We start from the raw sequence: 20,936 nt of genomic DNA, 5'->3' as shown, positions 1-20,936 counted from the left end.
ACACACACAGAGCACAGAAATGGTGGAGAGGGGTGACCAGAAATCCAGTCATATCACATGGGCACAAATTCTGGGTCTGGCCCCAAGAGCCCACAGCCTGCCGAACTCAGGACAGCAAAATGAAAGATGCCCCTACTCCCAATCTCTCAGAATCAAATAACGACACAACCACCCCATTAAGGAATCTAGGCAGCGGGAGCTATGGAATATATTGGAGCTTACCCCCTTCCCTCAACTTCAGGGAAGTGCCTCCCCCACTAAATTAATACATCAAATCCAGATGCAAATCCAATCTGCCTGATGCCCTAGGAAATACCCCAGCTTCACACACCATATGATCCCAGAAATAGCTCTGGCCCAGCAGGGCTGTCCTTGCTTGCCTTCCTTCAGAAGCCATTATTTGCTCACCAGGAGTCTGAACACAGACAGTATGACTTTGGGGACAGGGAAGCTCCCTAGGAGGAGACTGCAGGGAAGAGGAGGGTGAATTGGTTGACTCTGCAATCCTCTTACCATGTAGTATAGGTCTAGGGACCACATGATGACCCCCCTTCCCACCCCTGGTGCATCTCTGTCTCTAATTATAAATAAATCAACCAAACACAATTGTCTAGATTTTTTTTTGTTTGTTTTGTTCTGTTTTGTTAAAAAAAAAAAAAAAAAAAAAGACAAGACATCATGGCCAACTGGTAGGTCCCTAAGTCTCCTTCCATCCAGTCAAGTCAGAAATGCCTGGAGGATAGGGAGGTACAGGGAGGGAGGCAAAGCCACAGGCAGTGAGCCACTGGAAGGATGGAGTCATCCTGGTGACTTTGTGACTGTGACCACAAACAGGGGAGGAAGCAAGACCCTAGACAAGTCCTTTACCCCCCAGCATGTGTGTCCTCTGTTCCATCTGGCACATGCAGTCGTATCCTTTCCTCGCACTCTGAATATTCAGAAATGGGCCCCACCTCCCCAGCGCTCTATCCCGCTTGACTGCTTCTGACCTTCTTCCCTCCCCCACAGCAGGGTCTGGGCAGCCAGGCAACAAACCATGTGACACACCAGACCCAAAGGTGGGCTTGTCTTATAGGTCCTTCCCCGTGGAGGGGCCTGGGGAAGAGAAGAAGGGGAGCCTGGTAGGTTTGAGCTTTCGAAGTGGGTCTGGACTCCTGACCATCGAATCATCTGCCACCCCACACTTTCCCTACGGCCTCTACCCTCTGACTAAATTGAGGGGAAGGACAATAATAGTACAAGGTACAAAAGTCAAGGTACATGTCTACTTTGCTTCTCTGATTCTGGAAATGGGACTTCTCTTCCCCCACAAGCTTGTGCTCAGCTTATAAGAAGTGGCCTCACATGCCCAAATCAAACAAAGTCAATATAAGAGCCCCCAGGACTAAAAAACTAGAGCTGGCATGTATATGTTGTCAATAAGTGTTTTTAGATGGCTGAATGAATGAATGATTGAATGAATGAATCCAGGATCAATTTGGAGACACACCAGGGCTCCCCGTTGCCACTCTTAGACCTCTCTGACTATCTAAGCCCAAAGATACCACTAGGCTTTTGCTCACCCCAAGGGCACACCCATGCACACACACATACACACACAGAGAAAGGGAAACTTCTGGGCCAGAGACAGAGCTAAGACTCAGACCCAGGCTCCAGGTCAGGTCTATAGCCTCTAGGGGCTGGGGGCCGCAGGGGGCACTGAGCCCCCTGCCTCCTGGCAGGGCTCACTCGCGAAAGCTGTCAGCCAACTGGTGGCAGTCCAGCTCCCCTTTTGGCTCCAGGCCCCCCGGAAGCTTCACTCCCGTCTTCCGGTCCACACACCAGCACTTGCCGCGCTGCCCATCTAAGGCCGGGTGACACTGCCAAGACAAAGGTGTGAGAGGTCAGTTCCCAGGCAGTCTGCCCCCGTCCCACCCCAGCTCAAGTCAGACAGCTGATCCCAGATGGCCTCTGAGGGCAGAGGCTCTTTCATGAGTTCATGGAGTAGACAGAGCTTGGCCAAGAAATGAAGGTTGTCTCAGGGGCCAGCATTGGTCTAGGGATAAAGGGCTCAAGTGTCAGAATGTTCAGTGGGAAAAAAACTGGGGGAAGAAAACATAGAACTATACAACACGAAGAGTGAACCCTAAGGTAACTTATGGACCAATTTTAGTTCCTTAATTTGTGGTAGCATATGTACTACACTAAACCAAGACGTTAACAGGAGAAACTGGGGGTGAGGAGTAGATAGGAATCCTGTACTTTCTGCTCGATTTTTCTGAAACCTAAAACTGCTCTAGAAAATAAAGTCTATTAGCTTTTTTTAATGAGGGAAAAACATTTTTAGAAATTGGTCAAGGATGGGGTTGCCTGGGTGGCTCAGTCAGCTGCGCATCTACTCTTGGTTTTGGCTCAGGTCATGATCTCAGGGTTTGGAGATGGTGCCCTGCGTGGGGTTCCTGAGATTCTCTCTCTTTCCCTGTCTCTCTCCCCCTCCCCCTGCACTTGCTTGCACTCTCTCTCAAATAAATAAATAAATAAATAAATAAATAGATTTTTTTTTTTTTTTAATGGGACAAAGATAAAATTCGTGTTGGGATAAAGCTTGCAGGTAGGTTTGGCACTGGTTTGAGAGGCCCTTTTTGGTTCTGCCCTCATAACCTCCTCATGCCATCCTGGGATTTGCAGACCTGGGAGCAGCCCTGCTTTTCCTATCTAGGTGTCTAGCCCACTTTGTGGATCTATCTATAGAGCACAGAGTGAGAGAATGTATGTATCTATGCCCACAAAGAGCTGGAGAAAGACCCAGGCCAGGACTCCCCAGGTCACGCCCAGTATAAGGCTCTGCCCAGATGTGCCACCCTGCCAAGTAAGCCCACCTCTTACAGGTCAGAGTTGGGGCTGAGGCAAGCCAACCTTGCCGAATATCCCAGCCTCCTGCGGGCTTATGAGAGGAACCCATGTTCCAAGGGAATGAGGGAGTATGGAGGTTCCTGCATTCATATTTTCTCTCCTGTCCCACTCCTTCCTCTGCTTCCATCCAAAGCTCCCTTTCCCAGCTGTCAGATCTGGCTTTACCTCCATCCTGGCTGTACCCCAGGTGGTTTGGGGGAAAGGGCAGGCTGAATTTCCTCCTTAAATCTTCACGACTGAGCCCCTCCATCCCCAAATGTAACCCGAGACATTCTGTGGCAAAGGAGAACTACTCATAGGACGGGAGTACAGTACAGGGAGTGAGAGAGTGCGGGGAGGTAGAGGTTGGCAGGAGTGCGAAGTGGTAGATCCAGAGGTGATGGAAATAACCCTGGATGAGGAGGCAGGACAGCTGGTCTGCCGTTAACTCACGCTGTGACTTTGGGCCTCAGTTTCCTCATCTCCAAAATGAGTGCGGTGGGCAAAATAAGCTGAAACTGTAAGGCTGGGGGAGGGTCCAAGGGGTTAGGTGTAGGTGGGAAAGTTCCCTTTGCTGAGATCTCCATCCTGGACCATCTCGTGGAGAGACCAGGCATGCCCCAAGAGCTGAAGTCAGGATGGAGCCAGCGGGGATGAAGACCCACCTGCTTCGGGTGGAAGTTGCCATTGCGATCGCAGTTGGGAATGGGGATGATGTAGAGGTCCTCGTGGGTGCGGCTCTGTGAGGCGGCCAGCCGCTCCAGGGCCCGGTGCAGCTCACTCTGGCAGGAGCCCTGGGGCTAGAGGAAGGGAGAATGAAAGCGCTTAGCAGAAGGGAGAGAGGCAGGAAGACCAAGGCTGGGGGTCAGATCAGAACTAAAGGCCCAGAAAGGAGGCTCAAGGCCCAGAGGCCAGGCAGGACCCAGTATTCAGGGGACCCTGGTGGACAGAGCAGGACACTAACGAGAGGATCCTGAGCCAAAGAGCTTCTAAAAAGGAAGGGTGTGAATGGAAGGGACCTTGTAGGGGAAAGTGGCTGTGGAAACCAATGGAGATGGTTGGGAAGGGAATGATTTCTAAGCAGGAGGGATAGCGGACATCATACAATTAACAACTTGGTAAGAGCTGGGCATGGATCCATCAGAACCATTCATCAGAAAGGACATTAGCCAGACTGTGGGGCAGGGTCTCCAGGCCCCCTGCTGTGGCCAGCGTTAACCCCTTAGTTACTGAAAAAGTCTGCATGGAGAATCCAAGAGAAAAAACACCAGGAAGCTTGGAGCAACCACTATTTTTACACACCAGTACGGAAGTATTTCAGTACTTAACAATTACTTCCACTGCAGCAACATGTAGAACTGATGAACAGGAAAGGAAGTTCAAGGAAAGGAATGAGGATTGTTTGGGTCCTGATGATGCATTCTAGGTGCCTCTTGCACACAGTTTGGCATCCAGTGAACATTTGCTGAATGAACATAATCCAGATCTAGTGGGGAAGGGTGTGCCCATGTGCATTTGTAGGTCAGAGGTCCTCACCACAGGCCGAGCTTCCTCCCGGGGCACCCCGATGACCTTCATCTTGCCCCCGCTGTTGCTGCGGTCTCGAATTTTGGCGAAGTGCTTCTGCAGGCACCTGCGGTCGTGGGCGCTGCAGGGACTGAAGCTGTTGTTGGGGTGGTCACCCTCATCCTTGTCTGCAGTCAGGCCGAGGTAGGGAGAGGTCAGCACTGGGAAAGGACAGGGCAGCACACCCACCCAGCCTCCCACCTTGCTTTTCTCTTGGGGATTCTCCAGCCTGGTTCTGGGAAAGAATAGGGGACCTTGGAGTTGCAGTGGGGGGGGGGGGGGATGAAAGCAACACCCTTGTCTCCTCCTCATTCTCCCGGGATTTCCTCAGGAGAATATTCTTCTTAAAGTCCTTGACTTGTCCCTCACCCCACCCAGTCCAGCCCTCAGATGAGTCACCAGCTGCAGCTGCGCAGACAACAGGAGTGTCCCCTGAGCCCTGCAGGGAGGTCTAAGGCAGGCAGGAGCCTCCCCACCAGATCTCACACCCTCCTCCATTCAGCTCCTCCTACCATCCCCCACTCCGTCTGCTCTCTTTTCCTGTCTCCTGTCCTGTTCTTTTCAGCATCTGGCTGAGCCAACCAGGGGATCCTCAGATCTGTTGGCTCTGCTACCCCTCTTCCACATGGCCAAAATCAGAATTTCCATGAGTGATGAGAAATCTGGCCCCAAAGGCTCTCCCCACTGGCTGAACAGGAGAGAAGAAGCAGGAGTGGGTATGTATGTCTACATCTGAAAGTGTGAGTCCGTGCGTGTGTGACCCACTGTGTGGCTGCAGGACCAAAAACACCTTCACACCTCCCTTCAGTTCCCCCACCCCAATTTCTTCCATCCTTAGACTTTGGACTCCATCCGAAGTCCATGTCTATTGCCCAGAGTCAGGGCACTGGGGATGTGGAGATGGGGGTGGTGAGGCTCGACCTGCACACTCTCCCTGGGATCTCCTGAAGACTCTATCTGAACTCAAGAATAACCCGATCCCAAAGTCCCAGAATCCTAACCACTATTCCAACCTCCAGACAGCCAAAACCGGGATTCAGGGCTGAGCTGGAGAAAGAGGTTGCAAGACCTCTCTGCAGATCAGAGTCACCTCTAAAATGCTTGGGCTTGGCAGCTTGCTGCTGGCCTGAATGCAAAGCCCCTGCCAGCATTCCAGATGTTGGCAGCCAGACAGAAGGTTACATCTGGTTTGCGTCAGGATTTTTTTCCTGAGGAGTTAGCAGGTTCCTCCACGCATGGCAATAGTCCCAGAGCTGCCTCTGGGTCAAATGGTATTTTTCCGTCTAGCCAAAGTTAGTTGGGGGGTTAGTTCTCTTTTTATTCTCCTAGTTCTGGTGGTGTGGGGGGAAGCAAGTAGATAAAGGGAAACCAGGCAAGGAGGAATCTAGACTTTCAGAAAGTCTTTGTCAAGATTCCATACCCAAAGGTTATTTATAAAATTGAGTCACCAAGGATGGGAAGGTTTTGTCATGGGTGGAGGGCGGGTTTAGAAAGAATCAAAGGTAAGGAAATAAATGAAGCAGATAGATATACTCTGTCCTTCTGCATATTTAACATCCCAAGAAAGACAGTCCAGAGGGGACTCGTCTCAGAGATGACATCAAGTTCTTAAGGGTCAACCGAGGAGTATCCACTATAGCAAGACCTCCCAGCGATGTGGGCAGTAAAAGATGTGGGTAAATTTCGGAAGACCAGGATTGTCAAGGGAGCCATAAGAAGATGGACCCCAAACCCTTGGTCAGAACCAGAGAAATGATCTGGGATCCAGGCTCTACCCTAAAGACCCTCCCAAGGAAACTTTCTGGCCAAAAGGCCCAGAATAGCCAGCGATCCCTGCCCCTGCATCCACCTTGCACAAAAGCATAAGACTTGTGGAGGGCTCACAGTGTTGCAGGGGTGTAGGCTGGAGGTAGATAATGGAGAAGAAGAGGAAATGGAAGAAATAAAAGAATTAGAGCCAAATTTTGAAACAACAGAGGCTGAGCTGAGCTGAGCCATGGACAAAAGCACCCCCATTTTACCCGGAAATGACTGGAAGGAATCAAAAGGACTCATGTGCCACAGCCCATGATGCTAATTCAAGCGGCACCCTTGGAACCTGGAAAAGGTTTTGGTCTTTCCTTTAAGCTTGCTTTCTTTTCATGGCCATAAAGGGAAGCACTACTTTGCACAATAACACTTGTTTCTCTTGGTAATTGGGCAGAATGTTCTCAGGTTCAAGAAGTAAGCAAGAGTTTTCTTAACAAACGGAGGTAGAGAGTCTCCCATCCTGAAAGTGTAGCCCATCAGAGTGGTAAAGGCCTCAGGAACCTAGAGATCTGGAGTAGAAATATAACCGCAACTAGGCTTTCCAACATTGAGTTTCCTTGAGTTGAAGTTCACAAATGACTAACTCTTGGGGGTTATTAATGAATATATGGAATATTTTTTCCCTTAACTTAGGAGGCATGATTAAGGAGAACAACTGTTGGAGGCGTCTGGGTAGCTCAGTTGGTTAAGCAGCTGAGCATCTGGCTCTTGGTTTAGGCTTATGTCATGATCTCAGGGTTGTGAGATCAAACCCCAAGTAGGGGTAGGACTCTGCACTCAGCACATAGTCTGTTTGGGGTTTTCTCTTTCTCCCTCTCTCTCTGATTGTGGATGCTGTCTCTTTCTCTCTCTCACTGAAACCTGGAGCTCTATGGGCCATAGGGCAAGGCTGGAAGCATAGCTTATGCTCTTGTGTGGGTAGGGCCCCATGTCACACTAAGGGGGTTATCTGGGAAAGCTAAGCAGGCAGTGTGCCTGGCCTCCCCTTCCTTGGTTTCCCCACTTCTTTGTTGTTGCTAGGCCAACTTCCTTTTTTATTTTTTGAAGAACTGAAGAATCCTACAAGCCTCCAAAATACACATACTTGAGTCCAGATACGCATCCATGCCATACTCGGACCCTTCCTGTCCAAGACCAGACTGTTTCACCCCACCAAAAGGGCACTCCACAGAGGAGATCAGTCCTTCATTAACAGCAAGCAGGCCAACTTCCAGCTGCTCTGCCACTCTGCAGATCTGGTCCCAGTCTGTCCCTACCTCGAGTCTAAGCTCAGGGAAGAATACACCAGAGAGGAAGAGTAGCAGCTCACTTACTCTCACAGGCACATAGATACACAGAGTATATTTGTATCTTCCCACTCAGACACAGGCCAGGATTCAAGAACCACAAACATATACAAACAATCACGTGTCCGGGCACACTGGTCCACACAGGCACACCCACATACACTTGGGCACCTTGACCCTGCCCTGGGCAGAGACACAGAGACTGGGGGCAGGGCACTCTGCCTGCCCCATCGCTTGTTGACTTTCCATTTAATCTGTAACTTTTCCTTGCTCAGCCTTGCTTAGCAGGCGGACTGAGGATCCACCCCAGGATCCACCCCTAGACACTGGGTTTGGGAGGGTGAGGGTCATCGTAGCCTTGGGCCTCTGAAAAATGTTAACCTTCCACTCTCCAAAGCTGGCTAAATTCTTGCTACTTCCCCGCTCACTCAGGAATTCCATCCCTCTGGTCGTGCTCACCAGGTGGAGCCCTCAATCCCTGTGGGCCCCCCCAGAGTCAGACCTAGCCCCCTGAAAGATCTGACTTTCGGACTTCCGGAAGGCTTATTTAGAGGGTGGGACTTCCAAGGTGGGCCAGGTCATCTCTTCCAGCCCCTGCATGGGGCTAGGCCAACAACATGCAACCACAGTGCAAACCTTGGTCTTTGCTCTAGCAACTAGGTGCCCAGACAGAGAAAAGACTTCACAGCTTTGGCACCAATGGCTGAAAAGTTCATGGTCAAAACTAGAGGATTTCCTCTTAATGGAAGCCTGATTCCAACCCCATGATTCCTCCTCAACTCCAGCCCCCATCCCCTTCAAGACACCCAGGGTGAGGCTGTGACGTAGGTGGGCCCAGCCACCCAGACACAGGCGTTTCAGCTCACCCCTCTTACCCTGCAAGAAAGGCTTTTTCTTTCTTCCCCTGGACTCTCTCTAGAGAAACCAAGATCACCCATCCCAAGTACCTAGCCCTTACTTCAAGGTCAAGTTCAAAAGGCGTCCCCTTCACCATCATGCCACGCTGCTTGCCTCAGACTGAAGGAAAGCTGATCTGTTCTTCCCTTGTTTACATCATAAAAAAGGACCAAGTTCCTGCCCACCCCCCTCAACAACTCTGAATGTCCCCCTACTTTGCTCAGTTGCCCTAATGTCCCTCAAAAATCCCAGCATCAGAGGAGGATTTAAGTTTGGACCAAAATCTTCTCAGCTTCTTCTTCTTCTTCACCATCCTCATCATGGCTCTAACTGATGAAGCTCTTACTCCATGCCAGACACCCCAAGCCTGTGAGGCAGGTCCTGTTGTCATCTCTATTTTACAGATGAGGAAACGCAGCAGCCTGGGTGGAGGGGAAGGAGGACTTATCCCTGCAGCTCCTATGTCTTTAAATGGAAAGACTCCTGATACCCGAGGCACCAATAATTCTGGCTTTGCCAATACTAAAGAAAAAATGTTAAGCAGCCATGCTCCTCCCCCTACCTCCCCCAAGGCACAGAACTTCTGGGAAGGCCCTGTTCCCATGACATGACTGAATTCCCAGTACTGAAGTAAGGGGGACAATATTTGCTGCATTGACTAAAAATTAACCCAGTCTGTCTGTGCCCTAACCCTGTCCCAGAGAGACCCAAGAGCACAGTTTAGGAGCTCCCCAGTCCAAGCACTGATCTTCGTACTGTCCACTCCCCCAGATTCCATGGGTCAAGGGTCAGTCCACTGATGCAGAATTTTGGATTTCTGACGCACACGTTCCTTCCCACCCCCACCTCCGGGGGCCTGAGCAGTGTTAACCCACAACATTTCCTGGCTCAGAAAGCTGGGACAGGAGGGCTCTGGAGAGGTTAGGGGCAAAGGCTTAAGATGGAAGGAGGACACCTGCTCCTGGGGCACGTAGTAAGCAGCTGGACATAGCAGACCAAGGGAAGGGACATGTCAAGTGATTGTCTGCCCCCAGTCACCTGCTGAAGCTTAGCTCTAAGAGGAAAAGGCAGAAAGAAGAGCCTGATACTCTCTGCCAAACTATTCCCAAGGCAAGAGGGTCCAAGTCTTGGGACCTAGGAGGGACACTGGCCTATTGACAGTGAAAGGTTAGAGAGAATAGTGGGGATAAGGGCTGAGCCCTGGCCATCTTGTCACACCAGAGACCCTGCAGGGCTGTTGCACAACTCTAGGGGGCACCTTTCACATGGTGCAGGGGAAGCTTCTGTGATGACTAGGAGGTGAGAAGGCACGGACACAGCTTGCCGAGTCGGTACCAAGTTTTCCCCAGGGTTCTCCAGGCTTGCCCTTTCCCTCTCCAGATCTTCGCATACCCTGCATGGGTGGAGGACAGGCAAGGAGGGAGGGGGTGGGCATTAGAGACCTGGACCCTGTAATCCCAAGGGGACATAAAGACCAATTCACATGATGTCCACAGGGCAATCACGAACTTCATAAAGTTTCCCCCAAAGCCCCTAGGGGATTAGATTTTTCCCCCACTACAGGATGAGGTGCTCCTGCTCAGCCAGGGAGGAAGGGGTACTCAAGACCCTCTGAGAGCTCTTTTGTCCTGAGTTCAAGTCAGGGAGAGAGGAGAAGCACCCGTTCTAATCTGGTGCCAGATACATACGCACTGGCCAGTGGAGGATGGAGATATGAAGGAAAAGAGATCCCATTATACTCAGGGAGCCAAGGGTTCAGCCCTCACTCCCAGTCTGGTCTGGTACCAGTTCCGCTCCTCTCCCACTCACACCAGCATCTATGCCCCAGGATCAGTGCCTTACTCCCTCGGGACCACCACCCCCCGCCCCCCACTTCCCAGATGTGTCGGGTGCCAGGCTGGCATTTCTCCTAGCATGTTTTTTGCTGACCCATCTCTCACTGCCTAAGGACAGGAAGGGCAGAGAGGCCTGAGGCCCAGACCCCTGGGGTCCACCTCCTTCCTGTTTTCCCTGCATCCTGCTTTCCTCCACTAACAAGCTGCAGAGGATTGAGGAAGTGGAACGGTCTGGGACCCGAGGCAGGAAGCTTGGGGCCAGAGTCCCAGCATCCGGACTGCAACAATGGAAGCTTCAAGCACCAGGAAAAGAGACAGACACAGACAGAGGCACAGGGAGAGCAAAACAGTCAGAGAGGGAACAAGAAACAGAGGCAGAGATACAGAAAAGCAGACAGAGAGAATCCAAAAGTAACAGAAAGATAGGAACAAAGACAGAACGAGAAACAGTGACAGAGACACAAAGAGAAAGAGCAACAGAAAGGGGCTGAGGAGAAAGTGAGAGAAGCAGGACAACAAAAGCAGAAAGGGAACAACGTAGAGAAAGAGAAACTGATAACGGGCAGAAGACACTGAGGAAAGGAGAACCAAGGAGAACTCAGGCCTGTTGGTAGTGAAACTAGAGACTGCGAGATGTAGCAGGAAATAACAAAAGAATACGAAAGACTGAGAACGATTAGAAGGAGAAACTGAGAGGCTCACTGAAAAATGGAAAAAGAGAAAGTGTAAGAATGAGTTTAGAGCAAAGGGCCTCCCCCCCCCTCTCTCCCACCTCCCCCTCTCCCTCTCTCTCCCCCTCTTTCTCCTTTCTCTACTCCCTATCCCACACCGTTAGGTTTCTACAGCTCTGGGCTGGGAGCCAAGACTTGCTTCTCTTCCGCCACCTCAGATGACACCTGCCAGGGGAGAGGAGCGGGGTGCCCATATACCAGAGCAGGATGAGGTGCCCAGGCCTGGCAGAGAGACTTCTGTCTTCCCAATACCTCTCAAACAGCTAGGTGAGCTGCCTAGGGGCTTTGGGGAGGGGCAACTCTGATGCCCCCCACCACCAAAGCCCCTCTGATCTGCATGTCCTACTCCACCCCACCCCACCTCAATGTCAAAAGGCTTCTTAGACCCCTTGGGTTTCAAGTGTGGCCAGGATGAGGGACATTCCAGGATCAGGAACAGAAAGCCGCCACCCCTGCCATCCCCATCCTCTAGTTATCTGACCCCAAGCCGCTCACTTGCAGGCTGCTGGCTGGACCAGGTCAGGCTATGTTCCACTCCTGCAGCAGCAACCAGGACTACCACCGAGACCTCTCTTCCCAAATAGGCACCCTTGGGAGGTTTGAGATGGAGGGCTGGGACAGTCTTCCTTGCTGGTGGCAACAGGCTGCTAGGGACTCTACAGCAGTTTCCCTGGGTGAGCCTGTCCCGTGCCATTCCAGCCCTGCCAGGTACCTGTCTCCTTAACTCACGAAAGATTTTCAAGGGCTTTTCGGACTAGCTTGAAAGGGGAAGGGGTGTCTAGGAGAGGAGAACACCAGGTAGGGCACGCAAGGACAGGGGCACCTTACCAGAGGGCTGCAGGCTTTCCTGGATGGCCTCGATCTCCGCCAGCTCCATGCACACGCCCTGCCCGTGCATCAGCGTGTGCAGGGGCTTCTCCACCCCCCGGGGCGGGTAGCAGCGCAGGCCCGAGCCGCAGCGAGGGGTATACACCCCGCAGGGCATCCCCTTGCCCAGGGCGCAAGTGGCGCAACAGCCGCAGCCAGGCTCCCGCACCAGCTCCTCGCAGCCCACGGGGGGGCGGCAGCGCGCCAGCTTCTCCTCGGAGCAGGGCGGGCAGTGAATGGCTTCGTCGCCCAGGCTCGGCCCGGGCCCGGCGGCCAGCAGCAGCGCGGCCACGAGGCAGAGGGGCAGCATGACCGAGCTAGGACGGGGGCGCGGGCGCGGGGCGCGGGAGCTGAGAACGCGCGCGCAGACTGGCAGCAGGGACCCAGGGAGACCGCGCCTGGCGCGCCTGGAGGACCCGACCCGGAGGGCGCGGGGAGACGGGGCGGCCCCGCGGGCGGACAGGGACGGAGCCAGGGAAGTTAGCAAGCGGACGGGAGGGGAGCGAGCCTGGCCGCCGATGCGCTGCGCCGCATCCTCGGCCGGGCCCAGGCAGCGGGCGGTGGGGCAGGGGGGCAGGGGGCTGAGCGGCTGCTTGGGACCGGCTCCCCCGGACTTTATACCGGCCCCTGGCCACACCCCCAGAGCCTTCCCAGAGGTGGGGGAGCGGGGGCGCCGGGGGGAGAGGGAGAGGCGGCCGTTAGGGGGAGGGGGCGCTGTCCTGAGTCGCCGCTGCCGCCGCCGCCGCCGCTACAACATCTGAAAGTCCTTTTCTGCCGCAGAAGGAAGCGGAGCAGTTTGGAAGCCGTGGCAGGCGCCGAGAGCGCCTCTGAACCGGAGTCTGGGAGGGGAGAGAAAGGAGAGGAGACGCCAAGGGGCTGCTCTTTGGACCCCTCCTCCGACCTTGGAGGATTCCTCCCTTTCCCCTCCAAGGCGGCTGCAGCCCCACCCCCCGCCCTCCAAGAACGAGACCTCCTAGCCCAGACTCCCGGCTCCGCGATTCAGTCTCCCGGGCCAGAGTCCTTTCCACCACCCCCCCAGTGCTTCCAGTCCCAACCACTGGAGACCAAGTCGGGTGAAGCGGGGAAAGGGAAGCAAGCACCCAACGAGGGACCCAGAAGGGCCTCATGGCCCTAAGAAGTTAGTAAGCTCTCTTCCCACTTGCCCTTCCAACTCCCCGCCCCGGCCGCGCGCGCCCTGTCTCCGCGGGGCTCATCTGGGTCCTGATCTGCTCTACCTTCCTGAGAACTGAATCCACCGAACTCCTGGAGAAGGAGGTGCCCAGCCTCTTCTTCCTCCAGGATGCTTGCTTCTACTGCCCGACTCCTTCCCCAGAGGAGGACTGGCTGGGGAGATTGCCACTCTCAGTGTGCAAACTGTGCATAGCACAACTCCAGGGGGCAACATTTCTCTTGTGGGCATTGTAGGTTTGTGTAGCTGGTAAGACAGTTTTCCAGCAGAGGGCAGTCAAGCATTTCGAGGAAGGGGTGCCTTCTAATTCAGCCAGCATTGTGCGTGGGGCTGGCTAGGCCCTCTGTGATATCCTATTGGTGCCTGTTTCCTTCACCCTTCCCTCAGTCCTGCTGCGATCCAGAGAGACCTGGAGTAACATTTGAGTAGAGACCCATCTCCTAGGTTCTCTCTCTGGTCCCGCAGGTACTCACCGGTCCTCCCCCACAAAGGCTTCTCCTGTCCTGGACCTGGTTTTAGGGTAAGAGTGCCTGTCAGGGCACAATCAGTGACACACTATGGACTTTTTTTTTTTTTTTTTTTTTTTTTTTTTTTTTGGTTTGGCTTGGCTTGGCTTGGCTTGGCTTGACTTAGCCTAGAAAGCGGCAAGGCAGCCAAGCCAAGTGCAGATCAGAGACTGTTTCCCTGCTTCCTACTTTCTTTCCCAAGGCAGCAGTCTTTCATTTCAGTCTCACAGCCTTTAGGCCCTCTCTTACTTTCTCCAAGTGTAGACTGTCCAGGTGATAGTAGGAAGAGAGGAGCTGGAAGCTGAACTTGCCTGGACAGAACCAAAAAGTTGCAAACTGACGGCACCTACTGGCAATCATCAAGACTGCAGAAGGTCTGGAGAGCTCTGGCAGGGGACAAGATTGTACAATCCTCTCCCTGCCATCTCGCAGACATATTGGGGTCTCTTCTGTCTTGGAGCACAGCAAAAAGAGCCAGGATCCTCATGTCCCTGGGGGAAGCCCAGCCTGTCCCTGATTCAGAAAACTTCCCCCCGCCCTATCCCCCTCAATCATCTTGAACCCATTTCTGCCACTAACTTATTGTGTGAAGTTGGACACCACTCCTTGGAGTTTGAATGTCCCTAACTGTAAAATAGAGGTAGGTCATCTCCACCTATTCTGCCTCTTAAAGCTCTTACGAGAGTAAAATGGGATCAGAAAGGACAGTTCTGGGGTGCCTGTGTGGCTCAGTGGGTTAAAGCCTCTGCCTTCCGCTCAGGTCATGATCCCAGGGTCCTGGGATCGAGCCCCGCATCGGGCTCTCTGCTCAGCAGGGAGTCTGCTTCCCCCTCTCTCTCTGTCTGCTTCTCTGCCTACTTGTGATCTCTGTCAAATAAATAAATAAAATCTTTAAAAAAAAAAAAAAAGAAAGGACAGTTCTGATACCAATGCCAGACTTGCCTCATAGACAGCAAACTTGGGAGAGCTAAAGACACTGGGACGCGGAGGAAAGCGTGCAGGAGAGGCTGGACTCAGAGCAGAAAAGTACCTGAGGTGAAGCATGAGTGCAGGTGTGAGAAATCCAGAAAGGTTTCCAGGTGAGACAGGTGCCCAGACCTCTACCCCAGCAACCCTTATCCATCTGCTGGTGCCCACCCACCACCCCACATCACCGTCTGGGATAATTTCAAGGAAGCAGAAAAATAGACATAAGTAGGCCATCCAAGCACCTTCCCATCATTCGTGCAACACATATTTACTGGACAGTGATTTGCGCAGGCTTTGTGCTACATACTGAGGACACAGAGATGACCAAGATCACTCTCTGCCTTCAAGAAGCTCACTGCCTAGTGAGGGGAGACAGGCATATAAATAAAATGAACCTAAGAAGTGTGCAGGTGCCCTGGGAGACATTCCTGTGGGGCACCGTGGGGACCCAGACGCATAAGTGATCAGTTCTACGACCAAGGCATGGAAAAGCTTCACAGAAAAGGTGACTGATGAGCCAACCATCTGCCACGCTAGAGTAAAAAGCACTGGTATTAGCATTAGGCTGACCTGGATTCTAATCCCAGCTTTGCCACTGGACTCACTGGGGAATCTGAAACAACTTACTCTGAGCTCACTGTTCTTACCTGGAAAATGGGGCTTTGTGATAAGAAAGATAAAAGCGTAAGGAGGGAAGAGAGAGAAAGACTAGATTGTGCAAATTGTCCAGCCTACAGGGGCACTGAGTGTTTGCTCCTTCCTATCAGCCACCCTGCTGGAAACTAAGGATCTTTGTCATCCTGCACCCCCCACCCCCAGCCCCGGCAGACTGGAGGCTCTCAGAGGACTAGAGATTTAGTGTCCTCCTTGGGCTTGCTGGTGTCTGGGGATAGGCTACATAAAGGGCACAGGATTTGGAATGAGAAGACCTGGGTTCAAGTTGTAGCACAGCTGCTTAAGAGCTATGTGACCTTGGATACCCACTTAATGTCTGGAAGGGTCATTTCATCCTCTATTTTAAAAAGAGAAAAAAAAAATCTGAATTCAGTTCTTCTGTGTTTTTTACATGCTCCTGAAACAAAGATATAACTTAAAAAATTAACCTTAAAAACATATCATAAAAATAAGAAAAAAAGAGCAAGAGAGGTAATTGGGCTTACCCCACAGGATGATTTCAAGAGAAAATGAGACAATGGATAAGAAAGGGTTCTGGAACCCAAGAAATGGGGTACAGAGGCTGCTCATTGATTTTCTCCAAATGATTGCTGCTTCCTTGAGGACTGAGAGCACCTCCAGGAGCCCCCGGAGACAGAAACATCGCCTTTCTTCCCTGTCATCTTTTCCAGCCCAGGGCTCTACCAGAAAAGGAACCTGTTTGGGGCACCGGGGTGGCTCAGTTGGAAGATCATGCAATTCTTGATTTCGAGATTGTGAGTTCCAGCCTCACACTGGATTACTGAAAAAGAAAATAAACTTTTTAAAAAGAAAAAGAACCCCTGCCTCCCTCTCGCATCCTTGTCTGTCCCTAAGCTCCTGCGTACTCAGGATGCCAGGAAGATGCTACGGATGGAGAAGTGAGAATGATCCCCACTCCCCGCCCACTTCTTCCAGCCCACAATCTCCTTGGCTTGTTGCTTAGAGTCTAATTAGGCTCCTTGTTTGTTCAGTTTCAAAACTCTACTGCGTTCAGGATGGGCTTCTTAGAGAATTGACAGTCCTGCCTTCAAGCTACCCCCAATCTCATGGGCTTGTCCTATAGAGTGTCTTGTCTGATGGAGTAGGCAAAATATGCATAATAATGAAGGTTAACACTTAATGAGCATGAGTCGTGTGCTAAACGGTTCCAAGTGCTTCACGAGTGCACTTCACAACAATCTCATGAAGTAGGGGCTATCATTATCCCCTTTTTAAGACAGGGAAACTAAGGCACAGAAAGATATGTAACTTCCTTAAGTCACACAGCAAGTAAGTCAAAGAACAGGGTTCTGAACCCCACCAGTCCTGCTCCAGAGTTTATATGATAAACCTTTATGTTTCACAGCCTTCTGAAAGAGCTGTCAGAAGTATCCTAAACAAATGCCAAGGGCAAAAGACTATTGTAGAGAGTGCAAGATGGGTGTAGGGGGTCAGAGTGGAGGAGGCGGTAGCAGAGAAATAGGCCCCAGGCCTCCCCATACCTTTGGCTTCCCAGCCCTTCCCTGGTTGCCCTGGACTTCCCACAGTGCCCAAACTGAGTAGGGGGCTCAACTCCCCTCCATGTCTGCTGATGTCCAGACCCCAGGGAGAACATCCTTCACAGTCACTCCAGGTATGAGCTGAGCAATGGCCCATCAGTACAGCTGCCTCCTTGTGCACCAGGGCCCCATACTTGGAGAGATCAGATCAAGAGAGCTAGAGTCTCCATAGAGACCCCACAGTGCAGAGGGAAATCTGGTTCAGGAGCTAGAGCCTGGGTCCTTTCCTCAGGACATGTGGCTCCAGAAATGAACTCCCAGACAGAGGATGCAGAAGGAACAGGAGAGCCCATCTGTAGTTGGACTGGGCAGGATTCAGTGTCTTATCTCCAATCCAACCAGCTCCACTACTTGCCAGCTTTGTGACCACTTCCCCTTCCTCAGCTTCAGTTTTCCATCTGTAAAATGGGGGAGGGGAATACATTGAATTGGGAACCCCCTTCCAGCTTGGGCAGTTGAGGAATCTAGAACCTCTGGAGTCTTTACACGGTCCTAGACCCCAGGCCAGCATGGCTCCCAACACTCCAGAGTTTGCGCCAAGACAATTGGCACCCGTGGAATCACTTTCTCATTAACTCATCAGCCAAAGCCTGTGTAGGAGGCAAGTCAAGGGAATGATGTTGGGTCCTTTGAGAGTTCTGTCACCGCCCAGAAAGGTGATGAGTTTCACCAAAGGGCACACAGCTAGTAATTAATATATTTATATTAATATTTTTATTAATATGTATTATAAATATATTATATATAATACATATTATATATATATATATAAATATATTTACTACCTGCTACAGACTTAGTGCCCTGAGCCAGGCTGCCTCTGCTGCCAGAGCATTTCCAGTGAGCCATGGGCTAAGGGCTCAAGGAAGGCGTGAGTGGGAGGAGAGGGAAGTACAACCTGGGAGAATCTATACAGACAACACTTGCAAAAGTACCGATACAGAGGGCACTCTGGGAGGAGGGTGACAGATGTTAGAAAGCCCCCCCAACAGCTGCTGAATAAAAGAACAGCATACCTGTTTGCCAGGGTGCCTCTTGGCCTGACAGATCAGAAGCCCAGAATCAGAATAGACCCCAGGTTCTTCTCCCACATTCTCTGGAGGGCCACTAGGTCCTGCCTTTTACTCCCCCAACCATGGAGAACAAAGTGTTACCTACCTCTTAGAAAACTCCCAAAAGACTCTACTAAGGAACTGCTGAGCCCAGAGTGACCCCTTAAATGGGCTCTAAGCTTAGAGAGACCCCACAGACTCCTCTGACTTAGCAAAAACCCCAGAAAGAGGTCCTGGGATCCAGAAAAATCCCCAACATCCATACACACGTGGGCTCATATTCCCCGGCTACACAACCCCTCTTTCTACACCAGCACTCAAAATTCACAAATATCCACTGTCGTGCCTTTTCTCTATTTCCAGACCTCTCTTCTGGCCCCCTCATCCATGCCAAGAGCCAGAATCTCTTCACACCCCTCTTTATGCCTCATCCTTTCTGTCCTACCATCCCTGCCCACTTCAGCCCAGCCTTCCTCTTTTCCTCACACAGGAGAACATCCTGACCTGAGGGCCTCCCAAACTTGGTGGAAACCAGGCCTCCCAACCCTACTGGGGAAAGTGGTGAAGGGGCCTCCAGGAAAGGTGAGTGGATCGTGAAAGAGGAAGGGGAAAGGAGCAACTGTGGCCTCCATTCCTCATCTGCAAAATGGGAATGATACCTGCACTCCTAGGGTTGTCAGGACAAGCTTACAGAGTGCTTGCTTTCACCTCATTTAATAAATAGATATGAAAAAACATACTGAGATACCACTTTATAGCCACCAGATTGGTAAAAATTTTAAATACTGACAGTGCCAAGTATGAAATAAGGGACTCTCATATAATGCCAGTAAGAAAACAAAGTTGTACAACTGCTTGAAAGCAACCAACAATTCTACCCTGAGATATATACCCACTAGAAATGTATGTGTGTGTGTGTGCGTGTTTGTATTCCAAAACACATATACAGTGGTCATAGCAGCATTATTCAGAATAGCCAAACACTGGGATCAACAGTGGAATGGATAAATCTATAGTTGAATAAACTATTGCTCTACCAATAGCATAGAGGAATCACAAAGCAAGCAAAAGATTGCTACTGTAGGATTGTCTTTCCATAGAATTCAAGAACAGGAAAACTAAGCTATGGTTCAGAAATTACGATAGGGGTTACTTTTGGGGAGAATGGAAGTTACTAGAAAGTGCCTCATGGGGTACAGGTGATGTTTATTATTTTGTTACATAGTATATTTACCATATGAACATTCATTGAGCTAAACATTTCTTATTTCTGCACTCTTCTGTATGTACTTTCATTTTTAAATTTCATTATTTTAAAGATCTTATTTACTTATTTATTTATCTATTTATTTGAAAGAGAGAGAGTGAGAGAGCACAAGCAGGGGAGCAGCAGAGAGAGAGGGATAAGCGGACTCCCCATTGAGCCAGACGAGGGGCTCCATCCCAAGATCCGGGAAATTATGACCTGAGCTGAAGGCAGACACTTAATCGACTGAGCCACCCAGGCGCCCTTTAATTTTTTTAAGAAAAAACTTCTTTGTTTATTTTTTAAAAGACTGCTGGCTTTCAAGTAGCCTGCCTGGACTGGATTCTTGGCAGTAGGTTTAGGCTAAGTTAGCACACCTCTCCGTGCCTCAGAATCCTCAGCTTTCACGTTAACTGACTATTATATAGAGTGGCTATAATGATTAAATGAATGAGTCTGTATAAAACACTTACCATAGTGCCTACTATATAGTAAGTACCCAGAAGGTGTTGGTCATTAGCCATGACCAATCAAGTGAGTGAGATGAAGAGCTTGGAACCAAAATGCCTGCACTGAAACTTGGATTTGCCATTTACCTGCTCTATAACTTTGGCCAAGTGACACCCTCCCTCTTATCCTTAAATACCCTCAGTTGTGAAGGAGGGCTAATGGCAGCCCAGCCTGATAGGGCTGTATGAGAACTTACAGAAACAATGCAGAGAGGCACTTAGCACAGGGCCCGCCACAGAGTAAGGCTCAACCATGCCAGCCATTATTAGTATTATTATCACCATGGTAACCTAGACCCATTGTATAGATGGTCCTCCAGGTAGTAAAAAGACTGGCTTAAGGCCACATGCAATTAAATGTGCTTTGAACCCATTTGTGTCCTGATGGATCCCAGGCTCCAACTGGTACCCCCACACCACCTCCAGAGGCACCATAGCCTTGAAGAATTTTGCCCAAACCCAAATAGCACCTCTTGCTCCTGCTGGCCTGCCCTTTTGCAGCTGAAGCTCTTATCTTCCTAGCCCCAGTTTTCGGGGTTCTGTGCTCCCACAGGCTGTTGTGCCTTCCCTGCCTGCCCAGTTCTAGCAAAAATCTGATCATTCTGGTACCGTCCATTGGAATGCTGGTGATGCAGCCTAGAACCCAGATCTAGCCCCACCTGTGGGAAGAGAGGGTCTCAGAGAGAGCCACATTGCCCATGCCAGGGCCCTCTTCTGCTGCAGTCTTTGATTTTCCTTGTCCCCAAAGAGGTAGGGAGAGTCCTATAGATGGGCAGTGAGGGCTGGAGAGAACTTGAGGGCAAAGGGACAGGCTGAGTGAGCCCAGAAAGAAGGGCTATCCTGCCTGGAGCCCCTAATTCACATTGCCTCCACCGTGCCTCTCCTGAAACCTGGATTCCTCCCACCCTCACCCACTCAGTCATCACTGTTTCCAGAGGCTTGATGTTTGGAGCCAGTAATCTTCAAGATCTGTGCAATCTGTTCCTCACCCCCACCCAATCTTTATGATCTAAAAAGCAGGAGAAGTTGGGCCCCAAGCCAGGGGAAAGGCAGGCTGCCTGCAATGGAGAATTTTGCCCTCAGGTTAGAGTACACAAGCTGTGAGGCAGAGAGCTCGAGTCTTGCAGTCAAAGCTAGGGGTTCAAATCCCAGCTCCGTCTTTATAAGCCATGTACCATGTGCTTTTCTCTTCACCATGATGATTCTCAATTTCTTCATCTGTAAAAATAGGGATGTCAGTCCCTACTTCACCCTAAAAGGCTATTAAGGAGCATTGGGTGAGGCTACTACCTATATAAGTGTCAGGATATGTATACCTGAAAACAGGTTACCAATGATTGGTGTCGTTATTGTGACCTTTTTTGATTCT

The 20,936-nt window shown here is 51.0% G+C and overlaps 1 protein-coding gene across 1 annotated transcript; it reads right to left on the bottom strand.

The window, feature by feature from the left end:
* Positions 1-611: 611 nt before the first annotated feature.
* IGFBP4 (insulin like growth factor binding protein 4) lies at positions 612-12,794 on the bottom strand. Its single transcript, XM_082705036.1, has 4 exons — positions 11,824-12,794; positions 4,408-4,565; positions 3,537-3,671; positions 612-1,859 (listed from the first exon to the last, which is right to left on the bottom strand). The coding sequence occupies exons 1-4, from the start codon at positions 12,170-12,172 to the stop codon at positions 1,725-1,727; spliced, it is 777 nt and encodes a 258-aa protein (XP_082561162.1). The 5' UTR covers positions 12,173-12,794; the 3' UTR covers positions 612-1,724.
* Between the last annotated feature and the right edge of the window lie 8,142 nt (positions 12,795-20,936).

The sequence above is a fragment of the Mustela nivalis genome (genome assembly GCF_964662115.1).
Source record: "Mustela nivalis genome assembly, chromosome: 17".
Taxonomy (NCBI): domain Eukaryota; kingdom Metazoa; phylum Chordata; class Mammalia; order Carnivora; family Mustelidae; genus Mustela; species Mustela nivalis.
Note: the sequence above shows the minus strand (reverse complement) of the source record. Positions and strands in the feature narration are given on the sequence as shown.

Bases quoted from the DNA above. Each gene is read 5' to 3' on its own strand.
- IGFBP4 (XM_082705036.1), bottom strand. From the start codon at position 12,172: ATGCTGCCCCTCTGCCTCGTGGCCGCGCTGCTGCTGGCCGCCGGGCCC. The intron at 4,566-11,823 runs GTAAGGTGCCCC...GCCTGACTGCAG, and splicing joins GGAAAGCCTGCAGCCCTCTG to ACAAGGATGAGGGTGACCAC. The intron at 1,860-3,536 runs GTGGGTCTTCAT...TTGTCTTGGCAG, and splicing joins GCAACTTCCACCCGAAGCAG to TGTCACCCGGCCTTAGATGG.